The sequence below is a fragment of the Phaeoacremonium minimum genome, assembly GCF_000392275.1.
Source record: "Phaeoacremonium minimum UCRPA7 unplaced genomic scaffold PA7_03_scaffold_496, whole genome shotgun sequence".
NCBI classification, from domain to species: Eukaryota; Fungi; Ascomycota; class Sordariomycetes; order Togniniales; family Togniniaceae; genus Phaeoacremonium; species Phaeoacremonium minimum.
In genome coordinates this window covers 1,428,969-1,443,937 of record NW_006921398.1, presented here as the reverse complement: position 1 = coordinate 1,443,937, position 14,969 = coordinate 1,428,969, and the positions used below count along the sequence as shown (strand labels likewise).

Here is a 14,969-nt window from a genome sequence, read left to right as displayed (position 1 = left end):
AATGTTGATGAGTCAAATAGGAGTTCTTCGCATACTATCCAGGTTTTGAACCATTTCGGACAAACGAACATGGTGACATCGTACCTCGCATAATCCGTGTTAATTTAACACAGTCGCTCAGTAAGCGAATAGATGTATAAGGTCTTCAGCTGTTAATAACCCTTTTCCAGATCTCATCACGAACGATCTCTCTGAAGAAGCTGCTGCAACCTGCCACGATATTCTAGGGGAAGACAAAGGCAAGTTGCGCTGGTCTCAACACACGTATCTATTTTCTTGTTGGCTAAGGTGCGATTAGAATGGAAAGAGCTTACACTAAAGCCATTCGTCCTTCAGTTAGTTGCCCGTCTTTCTGCCCGTGTCTTTGTTGGCCCTGAACTATGTCGCAACCCTGAGTGGCTGGAAGTTTCCAAGAACTACGCGGTAAACACATTCATGGCAGCCAGAGCCTTGCGAAGATACCCATTCTTCCTGCGTCGTCTCGTCCACTGGTTTGTGCCCGAATGCCAAAGAATCCGACGTGATCTTCGCGAGGCACGTCGCATCTTGAAGCCGATCATTGAGCAGCGGCTCGAGAGAAACCGGCAGGCAGCAGCTAGAGGTGAGCATGTGTCTAAGATCGAAGACACGATCGGCTGGCTGCATGACGGATATCAGGAACAGGGGCTGGCGCCGGATCTGGCTACCTCTCAGCTCGGTCTGGCTATGGCAGCTATCCATACCACCACAGAGCTCCTGACTGGATCTCTACTCGACCTCTTTGCTACCCCTCAAATACTGGGGGATGTGAGAGGCGAGATGAGGACGGTGCTCGACGCCCAGTTATGGAAGAAGACAACGCTGTACCAGTTGAAACTGCTCGACAGCGTGTTGAAAGAGTCTCAGAGATTGCACACACGAGACGTAGGTGAGTTGATACACTGAAGCGTCCCTGCATGAATACGGCAGTCGTAACACTTACGCGTTGAAGCGACCATGAGACGAATCGTAGAGGACCCGCTGGAATTATCCGATGGAACAACGCTGCCAAGAGGTGCTTACACCATGGTCAGCTTCCAGAACCTCAGAGACCCTAGCATCTATCCAGATCCCGACGTCTTCAATCCCCGTCGCTTCCTAGATTTACGCCAGCAACCCGGACAGGAGAACAGGTGGCAGCTTGTGAGCACGAGCCCTGAGCATTTGGCTTTTGGCCACGGCCTTCATGCTTGTCCAGGGCGATTCTTCGCGTCGAACGAGGTTAAGGTCGCTCTATGCCATCTACTTCTCAAATATGACTGGAAGCTAGCCGATGGGATCGATCGACCGAAAGACATTGTTTACGGTAGCGAGATGGGGGTAGACGGTAATGCCAAGGTGCTGTTCAGGAGGAGGGAAGAGGAAGTACCGCTGTGAGGAAGAGCTCTAACTTGTGGTATAACCCTTTGTTCCACTGGAGACTTTGACGATCGCCATGGCAATCAAGCCTCGTAGCTCAGAGATCTTCCAGAAAGTGCGCCTTGAGTTTCTTATTCGCCCTGTCGGCAGAGCGGTGTTGGAATTGGCTGCCGTGTATCTCGAATGCGAGGGCATTCTGCTGGGCCGCGTTTTGACCGTCCTGTACGGGAATTTCGACTCGAAACATTGTTCCTTCTTTGGGTACTGTCTTCAGTTTGTTCTCCTTTGTAATGATCTCAAATACAAATCTTGAGTCTTTGATCACAATGCCTCGGATCCCTACACGGCCAACACAGCCGCTCCTTACAACTTCAACTTCTGCACCGTGAAAGTCGGCAGCGCTTAGCTTGGCAGCCGCATTTTGGCCTCCCGTATAGACTTCGTGGCCCAGGATCTCGTGCATGTACCCAAGCCAGAGCTTATGTAAGGGCTCGTAGATTGTGTACTTCTGGCGCTCGCGGGGCACGTCGTAGAGGCCGAGTCTGCGGCGCTCTCGCGATGAGAGAGGTTTTGGCTTGAGGGCCTTCTTGCGGTCCTTTGCCTTCTGCTCGCGCGCCTTTCTTCGGGCATCGCGGGCGGTTGCCGACGGCGGAGGAGAGGTTGGTCGCAAGTAAAGCGGGCGGTGCTGGATCTTCTCAGAGTAGATGCGGTTCGCCGAGTCTGGGGAATGCGCTCGAGCAAGCAGCTCCTGGACCACAGGCTGCGGCGGTTTCGAAGCCATATTGGCCGTGCAGTCAGTCGATTCTGATCTTGTGGACTGCTGGCCAATTAGCCCTATCACCGAGAGCTATTGCGGTCGGTCGGTTTAAGCTCCAGGAAGGATTGCTGACAATGAGGTAGAGGTGCATTGGATGGATGGAGACGAGCCCTGCGTCATGCAGCTTGCAAGGTTTTAGCGGAACTGTAGAGTACAGTGCGGTCCGGCACATTCACATTCACATTCACATGCCAGAGCCAGGCCTGCTGACTGTGTCCGACAGCTCGGCACAACCATCCAATGACCCCAACCCACCCCACCAAACTTGCAATGCGCCTGTGGGTGTGGGACATGCCGCCGTCACTGATGCCAATTTGCGGAGAAACGCTCGTCGAGGCCATCTAGTCTAGCGTCTCCAACCTTGCCTTGCCGTTGCATGGCTGCTCTACCCAGTCTGGATTCCTCCGGGGTGCCATGCCTCTGCAGTGGTCTGCCTCTTCACACCTCGACGACGACGACGACGACGACGCCGTTGGTCTCTGCTGGCGGATGAAGCTCGTGTCTCATCTTCATCTTGCCAGACAGTAGCAATTGATGATCCCCTTCTTCACGACGACGCCGTCTTCGAATACGACTCCGCTGCCATGTCCGACCACGACGATGCCACGCGCGACTCGGCGCCCGATCTCCAGATCCTCGGCGACCAGATCACACTGCAGCCCTCTGGTTTCGTCGAGCCACCACGAGACGAGGACAAGGAAGAAGCGCTGATGCAGCACATGGCACGGTTCCGCTCAGAGCCACTCCAATTTCTCCGCGAAGTGTCACTATACGTATCCGGAGAAGGGTGGCGGGCATACGACAATCCCATCGGCCAGCCAATCTTCTACTCTGGCTTTTCGGAAAATATGAAAAACAGCGTTCTCTCTGCGCCGCTCTTACAAGCGAAAATAGCTGAATTGGCCGAGAAACGTGTCGCGGTCGAGGAGAAGGAAGGGCTCATAAACAAGGACGACAAAGACTTCTTTATGAAGAGAGCGCAGAGGAGAAGTACGATCGAACATGGACTTCAGGCAGTCGCGGAGAAGTGGACCGACAACATGATTTGCAAGTTTGAGAGCAAAACATTCATTCGAGGAGCGTACTATCTCGTCACTCAACTATTGACACGGGCGTATCACCAAGGCATTCACGTCTCAAGTGAAGAGGTGTTGAGGTTACGAAAAGTTGCCGAGAATGCGGCACGTAATAAGCAAAGCATCATATTTCTCCCTTGCCATAGGTCTCACGTAGACTACGTCAGCTCGCAACTCATTTGCTATCGGCTGGGGATAGGTCTACCGGTCATTGTCGCCGGCGACAACCTCAATTTTCCTGTCGTTGGAAGCTTTCTGCAGCATGCTGGTGCAATGTGGATTCGAAGGGCGTTCGGAGATGACGCGCTATATACAACGCTGGTCCAGACCTATATCGACACTATGCTTCAGCAGGGCTTCAACCTCCAATGCTTCATTGAAGGTGGACGATCTAGAACTGGAAAACTCTTGTCACCTAAGTTCGGTATCCTGGGCTTCATGCTCGACAGTGTGCTCTCTGGCCGCGTCGAAGATGCTGTTATATGCCCCGTCAGCACTCAATACGACAAAGTTATTGAGACTGAAGGTTATGTAACGGAACTTCTAGGCATGCCAAAGAAGAAGGAGAACCTGGCTGATTTCCTGAGTGGAGGTTCGTCTGTGCTCTCCCTCAAACTAGGAAGGGTAGATGTGCGGTTCCAGGAACCGTGGAGCCTTAGAGGTTTCATTACCGAACAGCTGACCCGAATATCCCCTTCTCCTTCTAGTATCACAGCAGAGAATGCAGTGGCTATGGCAGCACAGGTCAGCCCAACCGTCCGCCAAAAGATATTGCGAACCTTAGGGTACAAGGTCTTGTCTGATATCAATGACGTGTCTGTTGTTATGCCTACTGCGCTGATTGGCACAGTGCTTTTAACGTTGCGCGGGCGTGGAGTCGGCAAATCCGAGCTGATGAGACGAGTAGAATGGCTCATTGCCCGCGTGCGAGCCAAAGGAGGACGTGTTGCCCACTTCCGTGAAGCTCCCCTGTCAGATGTCATCGACAGAGGTTTGGACGTGCTAGGAAAGGATCTTGTTGGTGTCGTAACCGGGTTGCCAGAACCTACATACTATGCTGTCGACCGGTTCCAACTATCGTTCTATCGCAACATGACTATCCACTTGTTCATATCAGAAGCCTTGATCAGCGCCGCTATGTACACTCGCGTCAAGCTGGGAGGTGGCCCAGCCCACCAAGAAATCTCATACCAGGAACTGCACGACCAGGTTCTGTTCTTGTCAACTCTGTTCCGTGGGGAGTTTATCTTCTCTGGAGAGGGCTTAGCAGTGAACCTGGAGAAGACTCTGAACGGGCTGGAAACCGACAATGTTGTCACGCTCAAGCGTGATGAGCAGGGGAAGATTACAACCATCGGGCTTGCCGAAGCGGAACGAAAGGCCGGTCGGGAGAACTACGACTTCTATTGCTTCCTTATTTGGCCATTTATCGAAGCTAGTTGGCTTGCTGCAGTAGCACTAATGGCTCTTACACCGCCACTTGACCAAACTGGTGACGTCTGGATCGAGGTCATGAAAGCACAGAACGGTGCGCAGTTGGTAAGATACCTGGCCACCTTGATGACGAGAGTTTAGTAGCTAACGAAATGTAGCTCGGTAAGACATTGTATCATCAAGGCGATCTCTCATATTTCGAAGCAGTCAATAAGGAGACCTTGAAAAACTCCTTCCAACGCTTCCAAGAAGAAGGCATGCTCCAATTCGTAAAATCAAAAGACACCAAAATCCCACCCCGCTTACGCCTTGCTCCTGAATGGACGCCTTCTCGCGATCCCACAACCGGAGATCTTGTTGCATCCGGTCGACTGTGGGACTTCACAGAGAAGATTGCAAAGAGCAGGCGGGAGGGCAAGAACAGACGAGATGGAGCCACTGTCAGCACGCGGGTTATAAGGCTTACGGATGTCATTGGGCGCAAGCTCTTCCAAGAAGCTGCAACGCCGAAGCTCAGTCATGATGAAGTGATGGACTTAAAGAGGAGTGTCAGGGAGGAACGACGAAGAAAATCACTTGAGCGTCGGGCGCACCTTTGAGGAAATGTATGACCATGTATACATAAAGCATTGCAATGATAGCAACTAGCTGTTCAATGAAGCGGTTTTATTGTCTTTATTTGATTTTACTTTTCATTAGGCCTTTCCTTCCGTGGCTACTTGAAGGCCTATCCTTTCGAGGGGATCTTGAGCCTCCTTGGGGATTTCTTGGGCGGCAGATGGTTGCTCTTCTGTCTGTGGTACCTGTGGCTTTAGAATGATATTATCAATCAGTCGTACAGCCGGGCCGCCGCTGTGACCCAAATTTTCCCCTTGCCTGGGAGCCTCGACTGGCAGCATCTTAATCGCACCGCTTAGAATGCCTCCTGTATTCGGATCCACACTATCCAGCTCGGCCATGGTCTCGGGGCTGGCAAGTGATATATAGTCTACCTCGTACAAAACCCTCTCTTCAGGGGCTAAACGTTTCTGTACTTCAAGCATATCAGCTGCCACTTTATTGGCGGCACCAAGGATCTCTTCTCGAGAAAGCTCGCCCTGGAGATACTTGCCCTCGGCTGCCCTGAGTGCGCGGGACAACACAGTCGCGACCTTCCGTCTTCGCTCCCCAAGATAGACATTACGAGAACTAAGCGCCAAGCCGTCAGACTCACGCACGGTAGGGCCAATTACTACGTCGATCGGCATGCGAAAGTCTTGCACCATCCTGCGGATGATCACTGTCTGCTGGACATCTTTCTGGCCAAAGTAGACATGGCTCGGCCGTATGATGTTGAACAGCTTCATACAGACAGTAGCAACACCACGGAAGAAGGTCGGCCGGCTAGCTCCTTCGAGAACCTCGCCCACGGGAGTAATGGTCACGAAGCTGCCTTTGGAGTCTATTTCCTGGCCAGGGAACCCAGACGGATACATCTCCGGGGTCGTCGGCGCAAATATCGCAGAGACCTGTCCGACATAGCCCTCTTGCCTCAGCTTCGTGTTCAGCTCGACTAGAAGCTTGCAGTCTTGGTCCCATGTTACAGGGTAGCTAGATAGATCCTCTTTGATCCCGAACTGCGCAGGATTAACGTATATGCTGACGACCACGTGCTCGTTGTCACGAGCCGCGGCCCGGATCAGGGAGATGTGGCCTTCGTGTAACGCACCCATCGTCGGGACGAGGGCAAAGGATCGACCACGGTCCTCATCCTGGAATGCCCTCCAGTTGTCCACGGAGCGAAAGACACGGATATTGCTCTCTGGAACAAACTCAACAGGCTTCGCCCCGCTGTCTCGCGACTGCCCAGTGTGTATTTGTGCCCGTCCGGGGTGGTCTTGTGTTAGAGGCGGTTTGTTGAACCGCGTGCAGTACGCCGACGATGTGACGAGCGACATGCTCGGGGCCATCTGGGGGCCGGCCGAAGTGGAGCTCGTCAAGGTGCGAGCAGAGACCGCAACGGCTTGGGCGGGCAGTCGCGACGCGGGCCGAATTGCTCGGGGGAGCATGGTCGGATTGGTTCGAGCGATGGGATAGATGGATGAGCGGGTCTTCCTAAGTGCTATGAGAGGTTAGAATTCTGCAGCGCCCCGTTGCGGGGGCTCAATGGCTTTTATGAAGGCATCCGTGATGGTTTCTGCGGCGCACATTTGAGGCCGGTTCCAGAGGTTACATTTTTATTTTGAGCCGGAGCTCCGTTGCCGATGGACGAGACCCGCCTCGGCAAAATTAAGTAATCAATCACGTGGCGCCCTTACACCAGTTTGCTTTGGACAACTCCTCTCCTTTTTGATCTTGATATCCACACGAATTGAATAGTATGGGTCTTTGAGAAGAAGCAAAATATATCTCGGATACTACTAAGTTGGTGTAGCTTTGAGTATACTTTATTGTACGACCCCAACTCGAGATGGTCACATCCACCGTAATTTGGATCTTGCTCTTACTTTGGACCTTTCGCAGGTTCTGTTTGAGCTTGATCCTTGGGATCCATCGACACAGCTCCAATAGATGGGCCACTCAAGTCGACTCCAATCAATGTGTTGCCGATCTGCAGACCAAACTTCCCATCTCCAAACTTCCACTGTGATCCTTTAGAAGCCTCTGGCTTTTCATCAGGCAAAGGGGTTTTCGCGTCTGGGTCGGCACTATACCGAGCTTAGATTCATTGCTCAAGTAGAATCAAATCAACAGTTTCCCCAATAGAATGATTACCTTGGCTTTCCTAGCCCATCCTTGTGATAAGGCGGAGGCGGGTCGTCATCCATGATACAAATTTCGTCTTCTAATACCGCAAGTGTTGTATTTATAAGAGTTGAAGAGTCTTATGATTGCCGGGTTTGCAAATTGAAGATAGGATGCGCTGGGTTTATATAAAGACCAGATTATACGTAGCATTCCATCGTTTCATGTCTTGGTGCTCGGCTGAAAAGACTTTCATCGATTGTGTTACTTAGAATTGCCATTTATCTTATCTAATCTTACCTTCCATCTTGGGCATGCATATCTGGGCAGTCGAATGATAGGTTTCCCGAGGCTGCATGCTGACGGCGCAGCGACGCCCATGCGATTGTTGTTGCATAAGCTGCATGAGTTTGAGGTCTAGGCCATGTTCTGTACATATGTTATGTCACCAAATTATTTTATTGAAGCTCGGGGGAGCATGCGTAAGGGATAGTATCTATGAACGCCGTTCATTTGTCTATCGTTTTCAAACTGTGCTGGTGAGATCGAGAACACGCTTGATCTGGTGAATTCACAGTTTATCAAAACTAAACATCTAGACTATCCAGTCAAAACATACTTACTAGAAAATTGTCCGTCCATTCCCGAAGTCGAAAGGTTGCCTTCTGGGGATTCGATTCACCTCACCCTGTCAGAACATGGATGCCCCAAGGGGTATGATGACGGCTAGAAGTGCTTAGATGAAAATTTAGAGTCATATATCGACATGGAGAAAATTAACAGATGGTGGTTGGTGCTTCGGATGCTTGAGCTAAGCTAAGTTGAACTGTGAATATATCAGAATGGATCAGGCATGTACCATCAAATGTTGGATGCTATATCGTACTCCTACCATGTTCACATACATTGCTGATAACTGTGGATGTATGATGGAGTCTTCTGAGACACAGCGGAGCTGCTTATCTATCCAAAGAGTTGAGAACTCTTGAGGTAGTGGCTCATTCCTATGATGATCAACAACTGCTCTCATTAAGTTAATATGGATTGCCAAGTAGTAACCATTAAAGTCTTCACTTATTCTCTCATTGACCTTGTATGCTGAATTGTTGATCACTGGTTGTTGCCCTGGACTCTCTCAGGAGACACCAAGGGAGCTTGATGTAAACAACTCTGAGAGGCACTCTCGAAAAAAAAACAGAAAAGAAAAGACAGAAACTAGCGTCGTGTAAGCTCATATTCGAGGATGAATCCCTTCTACAGGCATCTATTCTAAGGGAGGAATCTGCATAGTGACTGCCGCTTGCCTACCTTGATGAGTTTCGTCTGTTGTTGGTAGGTTGCCGTAGAAGTCCTTGGAAGTGAACCGCTGCCTCTTGACACCACTAGGGCATCTATAAAATCACAGCAGTCAAATTCTGCACAACCGCAACATTTCTCCCACCGCACAACCACCCACCGACAGCCATTTCCATTTCCCCCACGCACAAACAGGAAAGTCACATTACTTCCTTTCAGCATCAACCCAAACACCTATCTCCTACCTTCCACGGTCCCGTCGACATCATGTCTGATTTCAACACCAACGACGCTACGCCCACCCCCGCCGGAGAGAAGCAGACTCTCTCTGCTCGCGAGCAAGAGCTGCTGGGTAAGCTGATCAGCTGCGTGAAGGCACCTATTGAGGTAAGTTGTTTTCATCCAGCTCTGATGATCTATCCCAACCCACTGTGACTTTATCTCATCCCCACCCTTGAAAATCAGTGAGGCGTCCTTAGATTCCTCACTATGTTTTGACATCACATCTTATCTTCCAATCCTTATATCAACACACCTTCCTTTTCTGCAGCAATGCTCACATATGAGTGAAATAGGTGGATTACGACAAGCTCGCCGCTGCCATGGGCATGAGCAACGTCCGCAGCGCCAGCAATGCCTGGGGCATCTTGAAGAAGAAACTCGGCAACCCCGACCTGCTGGGCACTCCTGCCAAGGAACCTAAGACTCCTGGCTCCAAGACTCCTCGCAAGCGCGCCGCTGCAAAGGCTCCCGCCAACGACGATGACGAGAACGGCGAGGTCGAAACTCCGACCAAGAAGCGCAAGTCTGCTCGCGTCAAGGCCAACACCAAGGCTAAGCAGGAGGCTGAGCCTGAGGAGGACAACAACGCGGATTCTGTGGAGGTCAAGACCTTGCATGAGGAGGACGTTGACGATGAGGCCTAAGCCCGTCTTCGTACTTCTCTCCGCCACCATCGCCGCTGTGCTTTCTCTCACCTGACGGAGAATCTCAACCTTTAACAGATGAAGGATATCTGGAGGGCTTGGATTTGCACACCCATGCACATTTGGCTGGCATGATCATGATCAACGACATCACTTGCTTTTTGGACTCACATCTGCATGCTCGATTGCAGTCGACCTTGTCGCTGTCTATCAGCTATATACAGGGTGCCTATGACAACTTTTGATAGTGCTATACATCATCAACGAAAAGCACATTCGCATATCTGACTGCCATGCTGTGACTTTACAAATTCTGATTGATCTATGAAACAAGGTGTGCGGTTCTTGATTTAAAGGGGAGGTGACTTAAGGTTTGGCGGCAAGCCGATCCCAGACCCCTGGACCCTGAAGATCCAGCCCGCAGTCAGGGGTCTCACTGGGGTTTAGCGTGCTGAGCTGAATCCAATAGTGTGCGCCCCACACGTGATTGCCCAGCATCCAGATTCGTAAAGCCCCTCCTCGTGTTGGCCCAGGCGCCTGCTCTGGGTCTGCTGCTTGCATTGGCATTGGTGGCGGTTTCGCGTAGATAGATACCTAGAAAGATCAGCATCGTTCGATGTTCTCCTCTCTTATCTTTTTCAGCCTTTTCGACCTCTTTCTCACCAGCAACCTGGTCGGCTTTGATTGCTGCCTTTGCGTCAGGTCTTGTTGAGCTTCATCACTCTCGTTGAATTGCTTGTCTTTCGCTTTATCCTTTTTTTAATGTCTTTGTAATTGAATTGAGTTCCGGCGCTCCGGCCCGGGAAGACGTTACGCCACAATGAGACACAGTCTCACTGCCCTCGTCGCCTCGACGGCGCTGCTCATCGCTGCAGCACAGGGCGACCCAACATGGCCGTCGGAGATCGACGAACTGGAGGAAATCATGTTCCACATGATGGAGTTCAAGACGCGCAACTTTGCTGACACTATCCTGCCTTGTACGAATGAGGCTTCCGGGCCTGGAAGGCAAAACGCCGCCGAGTGGCTGCGACTGGGCTTTCATGACATGTCAACTGCAGATGTGGATGCAGGAGTTGGGGGCCTCGATGGATCTATTCAGTATGAGCTGGACACCGGCGAAAGTCTGGGTCCTGGATTCCAAACGACCCTCGAATTCATGTCCGGCTTTTACACCAGCCGTTCTAGCATCTCTGATCTGATTGCTCTAGGCGTCTACGCCTCTGTGCGGTCATGCGGTGGCCTACCTGTCCCGATTCGAGCCGGAAGGATCGACTCCTCGGGACCCGGACCCCTAGGCGTACCGCAGCCCGAGCATTCCGTCGAGATGTTCCGTGAACAGTTCCGCCGAATGGGCTTCAGCAATGCCGAGATGATTCAGGTCACCGCATGTGGGCATACCATTGGCGGCGTTCACGACACTGAATTTCCGGAGCTTGTCGTTGCTGGCGAGGCACCGTCTGACACGACTGTTGCTGGGTTTGATGAGAAGGTCATCACGGAGTATCTCGAGGATAACACGACCAACCCCCTGGTCGTTGGGCCGGCAGTCGGTTACGGCAAGGACTCTGATGCTAAGATATTTGGATCGGATGGCAATGTCACAGTAAAAGCAATGGCGGAACCAAACGAGTTTCAACGGGTTTGCCAGCAGGTTCTACAGAAGATGATTGACGTTGTGCCGCCCGGCGTTGTGTTGACAGATCCGATCCAACCATACATGGTGAAGCCAGTCGACTTACAACTAGCATTAAACAAAGGAGCGAGCAGGATGCTATTCACGGGCCTCATCCGTGTGAAGACTACAGACCTCGATTTCAACTCGATCGACCATGTGCAACTGGACTACAAAGACCGTAACGGAGGAAGCAATTGCGGCGGTGGATCTTGCTCCATCAAGGCGACAGGTCGTGGTACAGGTTATGGGCTCGATGATAGCTTTGGCTTCTTCCCGATCGAGGCTACCATTCCAACAGAGAGCGGCATCTCGTCTTTCGTGATCACTTTGGTACTTACCAACGGTACTTCTCTTTACTTCGACAACAACGGCCAGACTTATCCCCTACAGGATGCAATCATGCTCATGCACCCTCAAAGTTGTTTAATACAACATAACGGCCAGACAACTGTGACTGCAGCTGTCCGCAATGATCGAGCGCATCTCCCCGCCTACCTTTTCATTTCTTATAAGGTCCCACGCGAGGGCCTTCCGGTCGCTGGTCTACACAACATGACTATGTCTATGAAGAAGGGCGATTGTGTAGGTGCATACACGCTGTACTCTGCAAGCTGGACGATACCTGGAGGAATCAGCCACTCGGCTCGAATTGACGTCATCAGTGGAGATGCTGAAGTAGGAGATATGGTCATCGCTGACAGCTTCAAACATGCCGTGGAGTTGCCTGGAACATGTCAAGACTTCAGCGGGCCTCCCGCTTCCATGTGCACGACACTTGCTGTTTCAGCACCAGCTTCAACGGCTGCCCCATCGGCAGCAGCTCCCACAACGATGATGACGAGAACTTCTGCTTTAGCTCGTCCCACAGACTCTCCAGATTCCACGGGAATCACTGTCGCGCCCACCGAAAGTGACCGGGAGATGGACGAGTTTACTCTCACACATGCTGTGACCAGCTTTGTTGGATACTGGGTCAATTATGCGGTCAACTATTTCTGGGGGTAAGTCATTTCGGTATGATTACTTGTTTGGCGACATACCAAGACTAATCTTAAATCCAGGTATGACCGCTATCAAATGGTGAATCACCAATTCGATAGAACAACTTAGACGACTCGACCGTTCTATGTCGACGAAATGATACCCTTACGAGTGGCCAGATGGCCTCGTGTTAATGTAATATGGAGACGGAATGCACACATCCGCTAGATATTGATCCAGGAGGCTTGGGCGTTTTATGGCCAGCGAAAATATGCTTGGATACCAAAACTCTAGTGCCTCGAGGCGGCGTACTTTATGACCATTTCAACAAGAAGAAATCTGGAGTTATAGTCAAAATGAGTAATTGATTCTCTATTTCGCACCTTGAGGTCGCTGATTGACAGAGGACTTTTGCCCCCTCGCCTTGAGCACTTCATCGTGTCTTCCTTAAGGACTGTGCCGCATAAACCAGGTCGCGGACTTAAGGGATAGCCTGATCGGTGATCGACAGCCAAGTGCTGCATTGTCCAAGCAGAGACATTGCGAAGGATTGTCCTCGCCCAGTGGGTGTTTTTGAGTTGTCGGACACCCTCGATGTTGCTAGAAAATGGCTCGAAGACGCTGAATGCGAGAGGCGTCTATCGGCTGTACCATCTAAGGCTATTTCAGACAATACAGATTATTTTGGCATCTTTCATGAAGTGTTGCGTCTTGAGGGATCGTCTCAGGTATCTCTCATTCTAGTAGGGCTTCGGTTGGTTATGTAAAGCTCGAATGCACGACAATCTGCAAGCCTCTTGCTTTCCACCTTGCAACATCGAAGTGTTGTTCGGGTTCGGGTTCGCGATTCTTACGTGCCACCGCCCCCAAATCCTTCGCGCCCGGGCTGTCGATGGGGTCCTGTCGATCCTACCCGTTTTACCGGCCTCCAGCGGCCAATCGCCAGCGCAGCCGCCGTAACGGTCCCTCGGGGACCCAACCTCGACAAGCTTTACTTGGCTACTCTTGGCCGCTAGGGCTGCAGCTCCCGAGACGGCTGAGGCATGGAGATGCGAAGCTTGCGACCAGCTGCCACGTTCCTAATCCTAATTATATGACCTTGTGGTCTGCGAAGATGCGACATAGCAGGGGGCATGCGTTCATTAGAGGACGGAAGCTTATCGCTAAGTGAAATAGTCCCGGCAGTGGTCGAGAGGTTTAAGAAGCATGACGTCCCCCCCAGTTGCCCCGTCGTTTCTCTTCCACTGCTGAGCCGCTGACCTAGGCTTCATCTCTTCATCATCCTTAGTATTGGCTGTTCTTGTTGTCGTCGTCGATAGCAGCCCATCATGCCCCGATGTGAAGAAGTTGGCGAGTCCATGCCGGACATTGCCGGTATTGGAATTCTCGTGGGCTTCATTGCTCAAGCGTTTCTATCCCTTGTGCTGTCAGCATGGGTATTCTTCCTCTCGAAGCATGGAGACCTCGAATTGAAGCATCAAGAAGGATCGCTGGAGCACATGATTGAGAGCAAGAGGCTCGAGTTCGTCAGTGACGTTCTGATGGTGGGCAATGATATCCAGATGCTTACAGGTATGAATTGGCTAGCCTCTCTAACCGAGCGATCATTAGGGGAAGGGAAGAGGCGGACTAACAACGCTCCAGGGATTGCATATATGGTAACGGCATTCACGTTCGTCAAGACCATAGACCTGTATCATTTGCATTTGATGTATGATACAGTCAGCTTTGTCGGGTGAGTTCCTAGCCTTCAATTACCGGTATCCCACAAGACTTACGTCCTCTTCAGCGTGTCCAGCGCGGCAGCTCTCGTATGCTGGTCCTTCTGCGCAGCCAAGATCAAGAGCATCAGCTCCAAGTATCCGCCCCGCCACCCGACCAAGGTGCCTCGCATCTCGCGCTGGTCGCCCAAGCACAGGGTGACCTACGTCTTTGCGATTCTCTTCCTCGCCCTGACCATCCTGCTCGAGGTCCGTCTCAACGAGTGGAGCGACTCCGAGAACTCTGAAGAGCCCAAGCCTGGCAGGTGCTACTACACAAACGGCACCAGCACTCCCTCCGCCGGCCATCCCTGGACGGACAAGACGTACGTCGGCATCACGGCGGGCTGGCTGCTTCTCGTAATGGCGTCGGCCATCTTCGGACGGTCGGAACGCCGTAAGATCATCCTCATTCTCGCGTTTCTGCAGTTCCCTGTACACTTGTACATGACGATCGCGCTGCGGACCGCCAACCAGGAGCACCTTTCGGGCGAGGAGGGCGAAAATGGTTGGGATTTCGGTCAGACGACTGCGATATTGTTGCTGGGCGTCACCATCAACGAGCTAGTGTCGAAGAGTTTGGGGTTCCATAAAGAGACCAAGGCACTCAGGCGGGAAGCTCGAGGGTATAGCAGCCTGCCTGACGCGCTGGCGGCTGAGGAAGAAGGGAAGGGATCAGTCAGACAAGGCGACTCCAGGGAGGTGAATTTAAACCAACAACAAGGACAGCATCAGAGGCAGCAGACCCCGGCTACCAACGGTCGCTGAGGTCCTTGATCAAGCCTGTGCGAGATATGAGATTTATAGAAGAGAGGGAGAAGTATGCCAAGAAAAAGGGAGATTCTCTCATAATATGGGTCTGGGCTACAGGATCTTGAATCAAGATCAAGACTTGACTAC

The 14,969-nt window shown here is 51.6% G+C and overlaps 7 protein-coding genes across 7 annotated transcripts; 5 read left to right on the top strand and 2 right to left on the bottom strand.

The window, feature by feature from the left end:
- Positions 1-435: 435 nt before the first annotated feature.
- Positions 436-1,395, top strand: UCRPA7_7062 (putative cytochrome p450 protein; the record flags this gene model as incomplete). The annotated part of the gene is made up of 2 exons (XM_007919597.1): positions 436-907; positions 971-1,395. 2 exons carry the CDS (start codon positions 436-438, stop codon positions 1,393-1,395), a joined length of 897 nt encoding a protein of 298 aa, XP_007917788.1.
- Positions 1,396-1,474: 79 nt separating this feature from the next.
- On the bottom strand, positions 1,475-2,158 carry UCRPA7_7061 (putative ribonuclease p protein subunit p29 protein; the record flags this gene model as incomplete). Its single annotated transcript, XM_007919596.1, has 1 exon — positions 1,475-2,158. The coding sequence occupies one exon, from the start codon at positions 2,156-2,158 to the stop codon at positions 1,475-1,477; it is 684 nt and encodes a 227-aa protein (XP_007917787.1).
- A 620-nt stretch (positions 2,159-2,778) lies between these two features.
- Positions 2,779-4,845, top strand: UCRPA7_7060 (putative glycerol-3-phosphate acyltransferase protein; the record flags this gene model as incomplete). Its single annotated transcript, XM_007919595.1, has 1 exon — positions 2,779-4,845. One exon carries the CDS (start codon positions 2,779-2,781, stop codon positions 4,843-4,845), a length of 2,067 nt encoding a protein of 688 aa, XP_007917786.1.
- A 554-nt stretch (positions 4,846-5,399) lies between these two features.
- On the bottom strand, positions 5,400-6,752 carry UCRPA7_7059 (putative pantoate-beta-alanine ligase protein; the record flags this gene model as incomplete). Its single annotated transcript, XM_007919594.1, has 1 exon — positions 5,400-6,752. One exon carries the CDS (start codon positions 6,750-6,752, stop codon positions 5,400-5,402), a length of 1,353 nt encoding a protein of 450 aa, XP_007917785.1.
- A 2,239-nt stretch (positions 6,753-8,991) lies between these two features.
- UCRPA7_7058 (hypothetical protein) lies at positions 8,992-9,650 on the top strand (the record flags this gene model as incomplete). Its single annotated transcript, XM_007919593.1, has 2 exons — positions 8,992-9,111; positions 9,300-9,650. 2 exons carry the CDS (start codon positions 8,992-8,994, stop codon positions 9,648-9,650), a joined length of 471 nt encoding a protein of 156 aa, XP_007917784.1.
- An 820-nt stretch (positions 9,651-10,470) lies between these two features.
- Positions 10,471-12,333, top strand: UCRPA7_7057 (putative wsc domain containing protein; the record flags this gene model as incomplete). The annotated part of the gene is made up of 1 exon (XM_007919592.1): positions 10,471-12,333. One exon carries the CDS (start codon positions 10,471-10,473, stop codon positions 12,331-12,333), a length of 1,863 nt encoding a protein of 620 aa, XP_007917783.1.
- Positions 12,334-13,637: 1,304 nt separating this feature from the next.
- UCRPA7_7056 (hypothetical protein) lies at positions 13,638-14,837 on the top strand (the record flags this gene model as incomplete). Its single annotated transcript, XM_007919591.1, has 3 exons — positions 13,638-13,881; positions 13,954-14,044; positions 14,099-14,837. 3 exons carry the CDS (start codon positions 13,638-13,640, stop codon positions 14,835-14,837), a joined length of 1,074 nt encoding a protein of 357 aa, XP_007917782.1.
- Positions 14,838-14,969: the final 132 nt, after the last annotated feature.